A 13,729-nucleotide genomic window follows, 5' to 3' on the forward strand; every position below is an offset into this window, starting at 1 on the left:
TGCGGTTCTGTAAAATGTTGGCATGAATGTGTCCCTTTGATGTAACTACTTGGGTGCTGACTATTCTCCTCTCTTATAAACAATATTAGAAATATTTAATAGCGTCAGCTAACACTGGGAATCAAAAATTGATTGCTTAATAGAAGTCAGTTCCAACAGTTGTTCTCAATTAAAAGTACCCAGAATATACAGTACAGATGTTTCTAGACATTTTTCTTTTTTTGTACATGTATGCATGTGTGTGTGGTTTTGGAGTGGGTGTGGGTTCACATGTATGTGGTCACACATGCATTTGTGGATGTGAGCCTATGCATGTGCATGTGGAGGGCAGACTTTGGCATCACAAATCATGCTTGTACACTCTCGACTATATTCATTGAGGCAGACGCTCACCAAACCCAGAGCTTGCCAGTACAGATGGCTTAACTATCCAGTTTGTTCGAGATCCTCTCTCTCTCTTCCTTCTGAATGCACAGTACGAGTGGCTGCCACCCATCTTAGCATGTGGGATCTGGGGATATGAACTCCAATCTTCACCCTAATACCAATCCTGCACCCAGTTCCCATCAGATTGGATTTGAACAGCATAATGCAATTTTTTTTTTGCATGTGTCTGTTTCTCATGTCTTTGGACCTATATGACATTACATAACAATTAATAAACTGAAATTTATTCCCTACTAGTTTTCTTTTCAGAGAGGGCTCATTTTATTTTAAAAGATTAAAATAAGATTATAACTGCAGAACATTTTGAGAATAAAATGTGTGACTCACATCACCTTTCATTGATTAATTTTTTGTTATTTCTTCACTGCATCTATGCAAGTGGGTGCACACCTACTCATCTTTTCCTCTCTGCATAAGTTACATTTTATGCCTGTTCATTTGTAAACGCATTAACTTTTTACATCATTAGACATTAACTTTCTGCAACAGATTTTCTTGTGATGTTCTGTGTCCTTGAAATTATAAATTTATCTTTATTTATTTGTGGAATATGTATATATAATATATACATATGTACTCCCCTTTCTTTGCCTGTTTTGATTCTTATTGTTTTGTGCTGTTATTTCTAGTTTATGCTTTCTTATACAACATCGTAAGCACATATATATTGAACTCTTGACTGAATAGGTAACTGTATTTTTTTGGCCCCTCATCATCATGGATACAGTTAAATTGGTTACCTGAAAACTTCTTAGATTAAAATCTTAAGTAATATTTCTTTATATTTTAAATTCTAGCATGATAGCAATTTCTAAAATTTCTGAAGTCATTTATAAACCCTTTGGGGTTTGTTTCTATATGTACTTTTAGCTGTCTTAAAAGCAACAAAATTAAGTGATTGGAAGAAGTATCTTAGGTGAATGTAATTTGTTAAGTAGATATATAACTTGTTAACTAAACTATAAATTCTTGTTTCTCCCCCACTAAAGATACTTGCTTAGCCACAAGGAATAGCACGGGATGTGCATTGTCAACCTCTTTGCTTTCTAACTACTTATATGTCTTTGTCCTGGGACAACTCTTTCTGGGAACTGGAGGAACTCCGCTCTACACCCTGGGAACAGCCTTTATTGATGATTCTGTGCCCACACACAAATCTTCTCTCTATATAGGTGAGTAAATTCTTGATATCACTTGGTAGGGAGAGTTGGTGGTGAGTTTGCCTGGCATGGCTTCCATTCCTATCACTAGGGGAGAAAACAAACAAACAAACAAACAAACAAAACCAGGTTAGTTTTAATGCTATGATGGTTTCATTTGGATAAATCCAATTGTACTCTGTTTAATTGTTTACTGTGCTATCACGTCAGTTATTGGGGTCCACAATGGTTTTATTGTGGTCTATCCTGAACATGCCTGACATTCCTGAGTGGGAGGAGCCAGGTCAGCAACCTGTGCCTCTATTGCCTAAAACCCAGGCAATTTTACTCAGGGTATAGAGACTTCTTCAATCTTATATGGATGGGACAAGAAATCATAAGGAAAAAACAAAACAAAACAAAACAAAGACAAAACAATACACCAGTTTCCCAAAACACTGGAAGTTTTCATTTAGAAGCCACTGTTTTCTCTAATTCTTTGAAATTTAGCACAGCCTATAAAAGGCCTTGTGTGTAAATATTTTATAATTTACTGGCACCTGAGTTTGTCTGTGTATTACAGTATAAGAGGGATCCTTGGCTACAGTTGCTGCAAGTCAGTGGGTAAGGCTTAGTCCTGACAAAGTCTACTGGGAATATCCCCAACAGAGAAGCAACTGTAGCCATTTTTACATCTTTACAAAAGTAACAAAGCATCCTTAAAATAATTAATACAATACAATTTGCAATATTTAAAAAGTCTATCACCCAAAGAATTTACAAATCACTAATTTTTAGCATTTTGGAAGGAGGGTTGAGACAAGGTCTAACTATGTACCCTGTGGATGGACTGGAACTGTTACGTAGACCAAGTTGGCCTCAAACTCAGAGATCTACTTGCTTCTGCCTCCTGGGATTAAAGGCATTTACTCACACATCCAGTCCATTTCTAGGAATTTTTCTGTCTAGTAAAAAATTTTTCATGTTTTTTGTCTACAAAATATTTGAACACAAACCTTTATATGTATTCATTTATAAATTGTATACTTGAGGTTTTCGAGCACATTTTCTAAATTTAGAAACTTGGCTATTATGTATTTTAAGGTATCTGACAGATCAATACACCTTTTCATGCTACTTTGCATCAATTATCAACTTTAATTAGAGACTTGATCTAATAATAGGTACCTCAGTCCTTTTGTCGTTGATGTATGCATGTTTAGTTGGGGAAAAACCAATTTCTTATGTATTTCTTTGTATATCAGAAATTTTACAGCAAATGAAAAGTTTAGAAGGTGTCAATACAGTAAATTTCATTTTGCAAATGCTTTGTTATATATTTCAACAGTTTAAATAATATCTAGAGCTGTTTACTGCTATTGCTAGTAAAAGTGAGAGAACTCATTAGGAATAGTGTCTAAGGGTGAATGGTTTGCTTTTAAGGTATAGACCTATTACTGGATGATGGTGGTACATACCTTTAATCTCAGTTCTTGGGAGGCAGTCTCTGAGTTTAAGGCCAGCCTGGTCTACAGAGTGAGTGGGCTATAAGACAGCCAGGATTATACAGAGAAACCCTGTCTGGACAAAACAAACAAACAAACAAACAACAAAACAAAACCCAGAAGCAGATCTAGATGCTAGAACCTGCTGCAGAGTAAAGAAAGAAAGATGTCTAAGTGGATACAGAGTGGGGGAGCTTCTTACTTCACCTTGTCTTCTGCAAGACTGCAAGCAGCATTATTGCTAAAGGAAAAACAGTATATGTACCACTTCATCACCAGATAGTTGCATAATATACAAGGATTTGTAATTATGGGTTTATTTTAACTGCTGTTCTTATAATCAAGTGGTTTTTATAGTGAGTCATTATTTTTAGGTTCCTTGACGTAACTGTTAACCTAATGATACATTGCACATTTTTTTTTAATCTTTGTAATTTTGATGTAGGCTTAAAATTTTTCTTTAGTACAATAAGTTTCTTCCCTATTGTTAGAATGTGGAGCAAAGCTGTTTAAATGACTATTCCTAATGCCTTTAATCTTTTCCTAGGAATCGGCTATTCTATGTCAGTCCTAGGTCCTGCCATTGGCTATGTGTTGGGTGGACAGCTGTTGAAAATGTACATTGATATTGCTATAGGAAAAAGGCAAGGCACTATCTGTTTTTTTTTTTTTTTTTTTAGTTGTTTGTTCTATTGTTGTAAAGTAAACCTAATTTCCTTGTTCAGAATGCCATACAGGATTTCAGGAAATAAAACAATGTGCACATTGTGTCTGTATTGCTTCCTGGATCTCTAAGCACAATAATGTACACAATAATGTTCATAATTAAGGATATCTAATAGAATCACTGGTGATTTAAAAAAATACTTTATATACTCTTTGTCTCATTCAAGAATAATTATTAAATAAAAAAAGTAGTTTCTCCATAGGTTTAGTTGCAGATGGAGAATATGAATTGTCTTATAGGTATCTGAATGAGAACAGGTTCTCTGATAGCTCTGATAGTTATAAAAAACAAAACAAAAACTATGTTGCTTTCATTGCCAAGAAAGTCAAGATAATGATATTTATTATTTATCCAATAGTTATATTTTATATAGCACATTTTGTGTAAGCTTATGCTATATATTATCCTATTCAGGTCCCCAAATAATTCTGAATTCACCAGGACAGTCCCTGGGAAAGGATATTTAATATCAAGGGGAGATTGTCAGAGTGATATGTCTGAGAGAAGGGCTCATTGATATTAAAATATGATAATAAAAGTGTTCTTTGAAGTACACTATATGAGACATTTAGCATATCAGTGCTTTATTATGAGATGTGTCTAGTTTATAATAAATGAAAAAAATACCTAAATGTGTTGAATTCTGTATGTTTTAAAATTTAAAATTTGTCATGTTTATATTTACTATTAAATATTTTAAACTGTCATTCTCTATTTGCCACTTTATAAAAGATTTACTAATTTTTATTCTCTGTGTATGAATGCTTTGCCTGCATATGTGTCTATGCACCATCTATATGTCTAGTGCTAGGAGAGGCCAAAAGAAGGCATGAGGTCCTGGGAACTGGAGTTACAGCTGGTTGTCAGGCACCAAATTGGAGCTGAGAGTCAAACCCAGGTCTTCTGCAAGAGCAGCATATGCTCTTAAACACTGAGTCATCTCTCTATCCCCCCATGTTTGCCACTTTATGATGTTTTCCAAACCATGTTTAAACCTCATTATACCCATATGTCTCTACTACGTCATTATTGTGTTGGCTTCATTACAATTTTAGATATAGTAAGAGCCTACCCTTTGTACTGGAATTGTAATATTAACTATATTATAATTAATTAAGACTGAATGAGTTTTAACATTTAAATTTAACATTTAATTTTTTTTCCTGTCCTTATAGTTCTGATGTCACTGAGGATGACCCCAGGTGGTTGGGGGCTTGGTGGATTGGATTTCTTTTAGCGTGGCTCTTTGCTTGGTCTTTGATAATGCCTTTCTCCTGTTTTCCAAAGTATTTACCAGGTAAATGCATTGCCTTTAAGTTCCAAGAGCTTTACTGTAATTCTAGGTTAGTTGTTTTCAAGTTGATTAATAAGAACTATCGAATTACTCTGTTTCACAGATCTTCATGTTCTGCCAGTGCAAATTTCTGAAATCTAACTTCTTAGAAGAAATTCAGTAGATGCATTAATGGTTATTTTTTAATTTCCATTTACATTTAGTGAATACTAAGTGTCAGGAGCCATTGTGTTAAAGGAGCTCTCATGAGGCAGGTGGGCCTTCTGGAGGGGGATCTAGTGTTTTGCAAGGTCTGTACTATGATACACTCCAGAATTGCTTCCAGTATCTGACACTAATTCTTTGTGCTCAGCTGAATTTCTCTATAATCTGGTATAGTATGAATTGTCACTTTCTGGGTATTTATTGCCATTCAGATGAATTAATTCCTCATTACAGAATTCCTGACTTGAAGCAAATGATTTTAAAGTTAAATTGTTTTAGAGCTTCAAAAACAACTTTAGAGTGGTTATGGCTGCAATAAGTACCTTTGTGGTCCTCAAGACTAGGAGACAGGTGCCAGGCTGATTTGTAGCCTGAGATAGCCTTCACTCAGGAATCCTGGTATACACCATAAAAATACAGTCAAATTGGTTTAAACTCTCCATGAACTCAAATTATAAACAATGTCTAGTTAAGTACAAGCCTTGTTATCATTATATACAAACTATTCTGTTGTAATTCCTTATACCTTGTCACCTTACTGTCATTTTAAAATATACTTTGTTTTTTGAAATGAAAGACAGATAAGATTATCACCCCAAAGATAGCTGAAAAATGTGTACCCAGGTTAGTCTTAATTGAAAAGACATATATTCATGTAACTTTTAGACCCTGTTAACCTTTAGACCTTCTCAACCTTTGTCACTCTGAACTCACTCTGAAATTGATTTATGAAATGGATACATAAATAAGAAATGTTCAGTTTTAAAACATGTAACCTGTTGTATTTTAGAATTCAGATGTTTTTGTGATTAATTGCCTGCTTTGGCTATGAGGTAATTCCTTTTCTGAGTACATATACAGTAACCAAACAATAAACAAAGTTGAAGATAAATTTCTTAATTTCATCCACCCTTTTTCCCTTGAGCATGTGTGTGTGAATGATCTTGTGTTTCTCCCCGTTTTTCCTTTTCTTACCGATTTACAAACAAGTTAATAGTGATTTAGGATCTAACTATTGGCCTAGGAGAGGCAGGAAAAGCTTACTTTAGTCTATGGAGGCTTCCTGGGCATCCTACCCCTGTGCAGGAGCTAATCTCAGATCAAAGAGCCTCTTTTCCCAACCCCTTGCAGTTTACAGTCTTCACTGCAGAAAAAAAATAAGGAGTGCCTGCAGAGACCTATACTCCAACCAAGGACCATGCATGGAGAGGATCTAGATCTCCTGTTCAAAGGAAGCCCATTGGCTGCTTAGTTTCCAAGTGGGCTCCCTGTTAAGAGATACAGGTCTCTGATATGAACTCAGTGTCTGGCTCTTTGATCACCTCCCCGTGAAGGGATGCAGCCATGCCAGCCCACAGAGGAAGATGATGCAGCCAGTCCTGATAAGACTTGATAGACTAGAGTCAGATAAAATGGGAAGAAGTCCTCCCATATCAGGAGACCAAGGAAAGGGACTAAGGTGAGAAGAGGGAGGGTGGGTGGGACTGAGAGGAGATGAGGGAGGGGACTACAGTAGGAATACAAGTGAATAAACTGTAATAAATAAATATATAAATAAAATTAAATTTAAAAAAAGGTGACCAGTTAAAGTTTTCCCTTTAGTAGCAGTGTAGTCAGTCCCTAAACATTGTGAAGGAATCCTGGGCTCCCTCATCTATTTCTTTTTCTTTCAATCATCTTTCTTGATTGGCTGCTGATCTGTTGCTTGAGCCATCAGCTTAGGGAACCTTTCCAAAGCAGACAGACACTTTGGCAATTGCACCCTAGAAGACTTTAACAACTAAATACTATGGTTTCCTAAAATCTTCCTTGTGTTTCTTCTGAATTCTTGCCTTATTTTTATGTAAGATATAATCATAAACTATTACTTCATGTTCACTTAGTCAGTAATTTTTAAGGACCAACTTGTGTTAAATCATTCAGGATAATTATTAATAACTGTATTACTATTAATTTTTTCAATCATCAAACTCATTCTGTTACATATTAATTTGTAACCCATATTTCAATATTAGACAGTCTGAAAAATATCTTAGTGGAAATGAATATTCATTCTTTTATGAGATCTTGCTTCTAAAGCATTTTACTCAAACTTGAAGGCATTTATTTTAATTGTAATTTGCAGCAAAGCTTTTGGAAGAGTATGGAGGTGTGTGGAGGTGGGTGGAAGTGTGTGGAAGCTGTGGAGGTGGGCAGAAAGGAACCTGATACACTGTACATAGGTGAATTCTGTTCTCTCTCCATCCTGGGCTATCTTATCATAATGACACATGATAACACTTTTCTCAGACATATTCCCAGAGCTACTATGGTTTAAAGCAAAGAGCCATGAGGATAGACAGCAATATTACCTCATCTTCCAAGCACATGTCTATCTCTTCCTTTAGTAAACAAAGAAAAACATTTCAAATAAACAAAGACTGTTATGAAACTTCAGATAAAAAAATAACATTTTGGGAGCAAAACTATGTCATTGAGTTAAAATTTACTGATTAAACATTAATGTTTAGACAGATTAGAACTTTGTTTGTTAGTGGGTATTTGGTTGGTTTGGTTGGTTTTGTTTTGGGTTTTTAATTTTTAGACAAGGTCTCACATTGTAGCCCAAAGACTCATGTCAGTTCCCTTGGAATATCCTCCTGAGTGTTGAGATTATAGAGCAGAGCCATCCCACCTGGCCACCCTTTATGAGTATTAATAAATAGTAGCACAGCTAGATTGTAGGCATGGATATTGATACAATTTTATTACCAGAGGGGAAAAAAAACTGAATTCTAGTGCAACTTAGATATGCATACTGTGTAAGTCAATTAAAGAATAAATGTATTTAAAACTAATTAGTGGAATGAGAAATAGTAACACAAGCATATTTCTTTCTTTCTTTCTTTCTCTCTCTCTCTCTCTCTTTCTCTCTCTCTCTCTCTCTCTCTCTCTTTACTCCTAGGGACAGCAAAAATTCAAGCTGGCAAAACTTCCCAGACTCATCAGAATAACAGCACTTCCTTCCAATATATAGATGAAAATTTTGGAAAGAGTATTAAAGATTTTCCAACTGCTGTGAAGGTAAAAGAGAAGTTCTCTTTCTTTCTCTGTCTCACCATGTGTGTTTGTGTGTGTATGTGTGAATTTTCCTCAGTGTCTCATAGAAGCACAGTACTTACACAGGTGTATATATTATATACTCATTTAAGTAAAAACATATGCATACTCATATCATTTTATAACTTATTTTCTGTTTAAAATTTATTTATGTTTATTAATTGTAATTTATTCACTTTGTATGTCAACTGTACCCCCTCCCTTGTTCGCTTCCAATCTCACCCTCCCTCCCATGCACCTCCCCAATCCACTGATATGGGAGGTCCTCCTCCTCTTTCATCTGACTCTAGCCTATCTGGTTACATCAGGACTGGCTGCATTGTCTTCCTCTGTGGTCTGGTATGGCTGTTCTCTATCAGGGGTTAGTGATCAAAGAGCCAGCCACTGAGCTCATGTCAAAGACAGACCCTGTTTCCATTACTAGGGTATCTATTTGGACACTGATATGCCGTGGGCTACATCTATGCAGGGGTTCTAGGTTATCTCCATGAATGATCCTTGGTTAGAGTAGCAGTCTCAGAAAAGACCCCTGTGCCCAAATTTTTGGCTCTATTCCTCTCCTTGTGGAGCTCCTGTCCCCTTCAGGTCTTTCATCTCCCCCTTCTTTCATAAGATTCCCCGCATTCTGCCAAAGTTTGGCTATGAGTCTCAGCATCTACTTCAATACTCTGCTTGGCAGAGTCTTTCAGAGGCCCTCTGTGGTAGGCTCCTGTCCTATTCCCTGTTTTCTCCTTCTTCCTATGTCCGGCCATTTGCCTTTCTGAATGAGGATTGATCATCTTACCCAGAGTCTTCCTTCTTTCTTAGCTTCTTTAGGTGCACAAATTTTAGTATGTTTATCCTATATTATATATCTAATATCTGCTTATAATTAAGTATATACCGCTTGTGTCTTTCTGTTTCTGGTATACCTCACTCAGGATGATCTTTTTCTAGTTTCCACCATTTGCCTGCAAGTTTCATATTTTCCTTATTTTTAATTTGTGAGCAATATTCCATTGCATAAATGTACCACGATTTCTTTATCCATTCCTCCGTTGAGGGACATATGGGTTGTTTCTAGAATCTGGCTATTACAAATAAAGCTGCTACAATCATGGTTGAGCAAATGTCCTTGTTGTATAGTTGAGCATATTTTGAATATATGCCTAGGAGTGGTATAGCTGGATCTTGAGGAAGTACAATTCCTAATTGTCTGAGAAAGCACCAAATTGATTTCCAGAGTGGTTGTACAAGTTTACATTCCCACCAGCAATGAAGAAGGGTTCCTCATTCTCCAGATCCTCTCCAGCATGTATTGTCACTTGAGATTTTGATCTTAGCCATTCTGATGGGTGTAAGGTAAAATCTCGGGGTGGTTTAGATTTCATTTCCCTGATGACTAAGGACATTGAGCATTTCTTTAAGTGTTTCTCTGCCATTCCACATTTCTCTATTGAGAATTCTCTGTTTAGCTCTGACCTCATTTTTAAAATGGATTACTTGTTTTTTAACTTCTTGGGTTCTTCATAGTCTGGATATTAGCCCTCTATCATTTATAGAGTTGGTGAAGATCCTTTCCCATTCTGTAGGCTGTCATTTTTTTTTTTCTGCTGACAGTATCCTTTGCTTTACAGAAGCTTTTCAGTTTCATGGAGTCCCATTTATTGAATGTTGACCTTAGAGCCTGTGCTGTTGATGTTCTGTTCAGGAAGTTGTTTCTTGTGCCAATAAGTTCAAGGCTCTCCCCCCCTTTTTCTTCTACCAGGTTTAGTGTGTCTAGTTTCATGTTGAGGTCTTTGATCCACTTGGACTTTAGTTATGTGCAGGGTGATAAATGTGGACCTATTTACATTTTTCTAGTTATAGACATCCAGTTAGACCAGCACCATTTGTTGAAAATACTGTCTTTTTTTCCATTGAATTGTTTTTGGCTTCTCTGTCAAAACTTAAGTTTCTCTGGGTGTATGGGTTTATTTCTGGGTTTTCTATTCCATTCCATTGATCCACCATTCTATTTCTATGTCAGTACCATGCAGATTTTATTACTATTGCTCTGTAGTACAGCTTGAGATCTGTGATGGAGATACCTCCAGACGATCTGTTGTTTTGCAGGATTGTTTTAGCAATTCTGGGTTGTTTTTTTTTCCATATGAAACTGAGAATTGTTCTTTCAAGATAGGTAAAGAATTATGTTGGTATTGTGATGGGAATTGAATTGAATTTGTAGATTTTTTTGGCAGGATGGCCATTTTCACTATGTTAATCCTACCGATTTATGAGCATGGGAGATATTTCCATCTTCTGATATCTTCTTCAATTTCTTCTTCAGAGACTTGAAATTATGGAACCTACACCCTTCACAATAGTCTCAAATAACATAAAGTTCCTTGGTGTGACTGACCAAGCAAGTGAAAGGCTTGTTTGAAATAACTTGTTTTCTTAATTATAACTTATCTTCTTTTTTGAAGTTTTTATGTGTAACTTTTCAGATTGAATTTCATTGCCCTTTGAGCTGCAAAATAGAATAATTGAAAGAGTATTTTTGTTTCTTTGACAGTGCAAATATTTAGCGTTTCCTCATTAGCATGTAGTCTATCATTTCATGCTGTTTCTCTTATGTTATGCATTTATCCATTGTCACTGAATTCAGCTGTCTTTAAACCTTTTTTTTTGGATCATCCCTCCTTATTCTCAGCAGTTTCTGGTTATTACGTCCCCTTTTCTATTGATAGTTGGGAAGTTCTTTGTCAGCATTCCTCCTCTGTGTAAATACGTGAAGGTTTCATCTACTCTTAGCAGGCAGCTATGCTCATACCAGATTCTCTTCTGTCCTTGATATGTGAAAATTTTGTATGTAAGGCTTATCCACTAATACTATGAGAGAATTGACAGTGTAGATACTTAATGTAAAGTTACTTTATATCTAAAAGTAAAAGTAAAAGTAGTTCTGAAACAATATTCATCTATGCTCAGTTTCAAGTTCCCCATTTAGTAGTTACAGGGGTTTAAATTTATTTTAAATAATCTAATAAGAGGTAGTTTTATAGTACAGATATTTACACTAATCCTAGAAAAGGGGACCTTCTCAAATGAGCATCAGCCTCCTCTCCTGTGGGCAATCAAGGCACAATAACCCTCACAGTGAGTCAGATGTCAGTTCTCTATGTGTTTCCCATACAAATGTCTCATTCTCTCTCCCCCTCTCCCTCCGTGTGTGTGTGTGTGTGTGTGTGTGCATATATTTCAACAATACTTATATTTTCTTGCCAGGGGAACACTGTAGTTTCAATGTTTGCATTTCATTGCTTCACTTTGTGCTGTTATCACAGGTATTCACTTGAACTGTATTTTTTCCTTAGAATTTGATGAGGAATACTGTCTTTATATGTTTAGTTCTATCAACTACTTCAGAAGCATTAGTTACCACGGGATTTGCCACGTTCTTACCTAAATTTATAGAAAATCAATTTGGATTGACATCCAGCTTTGCAGCTACCCTTGGAGGTAAAAGCTTTTTGTGTTATCCCTCAGCATACTTACTGGTTCTGCTTAAGCAAATTGTTTTTGTTGGGAGAGTGTATCATTTTAGATAGCCCACACCTTAAAGTTTGAAGTCTTTGATTCTCTAAAATCAGTGTTTTATATTAACTTAAGACACACAAATCTGGGTTAAGAAGAATATATTAATTAGGTGAATACTTTTATCAACCCTCTACTGTATCAATTATACTTTTTGCACCTATGTTTTGTCTGGTAAATGGCTTTTATTTGTGGAAGCCTTGGTGGTGCTGGTTTTGATGTTTTCCAGATGTCAGTATGAGTTACTGAGCATAATTGTGTGTTTTTCATTATCTTACTTCTCATTAGGGGCTGTTTTAATCCCTGGAGCTGCTCTTGGTCAAATCTTAGGTGGTGTTCTTGTTTCAAAATTCAAAATGAAGTGTAAAAATACAATGAAGTTTGCATTGTTTACATCTGGAGTAGCACTTATGCTGAGTTTTGTATTTATTTATGCAAAGTGTGAAAATGGGCCATTTGCTGGTGTGTCTGAATCATATAATGGGTAAATATATTTCATTGCTTTTTACATTAATATCAGATATTATGTATGCATTTACTAGTATTTCCTTTCTTAAACTACATGACTAGGAATTGCCTTTTAAAAAAATTAGGCACCTTCTGTTTGTTTGTTGGAGTATAACACTGTGTGGGATTTTGTCTCATTTTTGTTTGTTTTAATTTGAATATATAGTGCTTTTTTGAAAGCTGTAGGTGCTAATTAAGTATGCAGTTTAAAAGCAACATGTTTGGCTCAAAAATTCAAAAAGAAATGAAACATTACAGAGAGTTTGTCTTGTAGGGATTCATACATAATAGAGTTTGAATGTGTTCCCAAAAGCTAACTTTTTGGAAACAACCTCCAGATCTATGTGCTAAATGTGCTTGGAGGAAAAAAAACAAAACAAAACAAAAAAAACTTTGGGAAATCAGTAGGAGCTCTGAGGTTTAGGATTAATGGCTTTCTAAAAAGAAGCATCCAAGCTAGCTTGTCTTCTCTAATCTGTCCTGGGATATCCTCATCTATGATCAAAGGCCAGGCAGATACTTCTTCCTTTTGCTTGGACCTTCCATCTTCAAACATCCTAAAAAGAATTTAACAAGTTTTTCCTATTAACTTAAACATTTTAAAATGTGAGTTATTTTTATGATAAAATTATTTTATGTGTTAATATGTATACTAAAAAAGAAATTACCAAGCCTGCATCATGGTTATTGTTCTATTTACTTTGAAATTTATGTTTATTTTAGAGAAATAAATAAGTTCTTGTTCTGTGCTGTAGACAAGTTTCTCCACCTAAACAGTTATTTTGGTCAGGTTTATTTTGTTGTGAAGTCCTAAAGCATAGATCAAGCACTTGAAAGGAAACAGCACTGTATCTTGGAACCTCATTGTGCTGTTTTAATTCTTTACTTTGTCTGTGTGGCTTTAGAGGGAGGTGTCACTCCAGGAATAAGATTCCAAGATTTTGTGTAATACTGTATTCACATGACATTAAATTTGTTTAGGAAATTTTCCCAATAACAATAATCTTGATTTGTCTTTATAATCACATGTCTGTCATTCCATCGCTTTAATATGGTGTCGAGTGCTCTAAATCAGTGTCTGGTTAAGCTCCATTACATTTAGTCAAAATGTGTTCATACTTCCTCCTTCAGAGACAGTAAACTCTTACCCTAAAACAGATATTGGAAACACAGAATGCAGAATGAACAATGGATTAGGAAACTGGAGCTTGAGAAAGTTCTGTAGCATTCACAAGAGGAAGTCTTT

The 13,729-nt window shown here is 35.5% G+C and overlaps 1 protein-coding gene across 1 annotated transcript in view; it reads left to right on the top strand.

The window, feature by feature from the left end:
* The window catches only part of Slco4c1 (solute carrier organic anion transporter family member 4C1), a 58,681-nt gene that overhangs the window by 24,631 nt on the left and 20,321 nt on the right, over nt 1-13,729 (top strand). Inside the window, exons 3-8 of the mRNA XM_060368307.1 lie at nt 1,437-1,619; nt 3,639-3,735; nt 4,994-5,115; nt 8,261-8,379; nt 11,757-11,901; nt 12,265-12,460. Coding sequence (XP_060224290.1) covers nt 1,437-1,619; nt 3,639-3,735; nt 4,994-5,115; nt 8,261-8,379; nt 11,757-11,901; nt 12,265-12,460 — 862 coding nt within the window. The remainder of the gene's footprint in view (nt 1-1,436; nt 1,620-3,638; nt 3,736-4,993; nt 5,116-8,260; nt 8,380-11,756; nt 11,902-12,264; nt 12,461-13,729) is intronic.

The sequence above is a fragment of the Meriones unguiculatus genome, chromosome 15, assembly GCF_030254825.1.
Source record: "Meriones unguiculatus strain TT.TT164.6M chromosome 15, Bangor_MerUng_6.1, whole genome shotgun sequence".
NCBI classification, from domain to species: Eukaryota; Metazoa; Chordata; class Mammalia; order Rodentia; family Muridae; genus Meriones; species Meriones unguiculatus.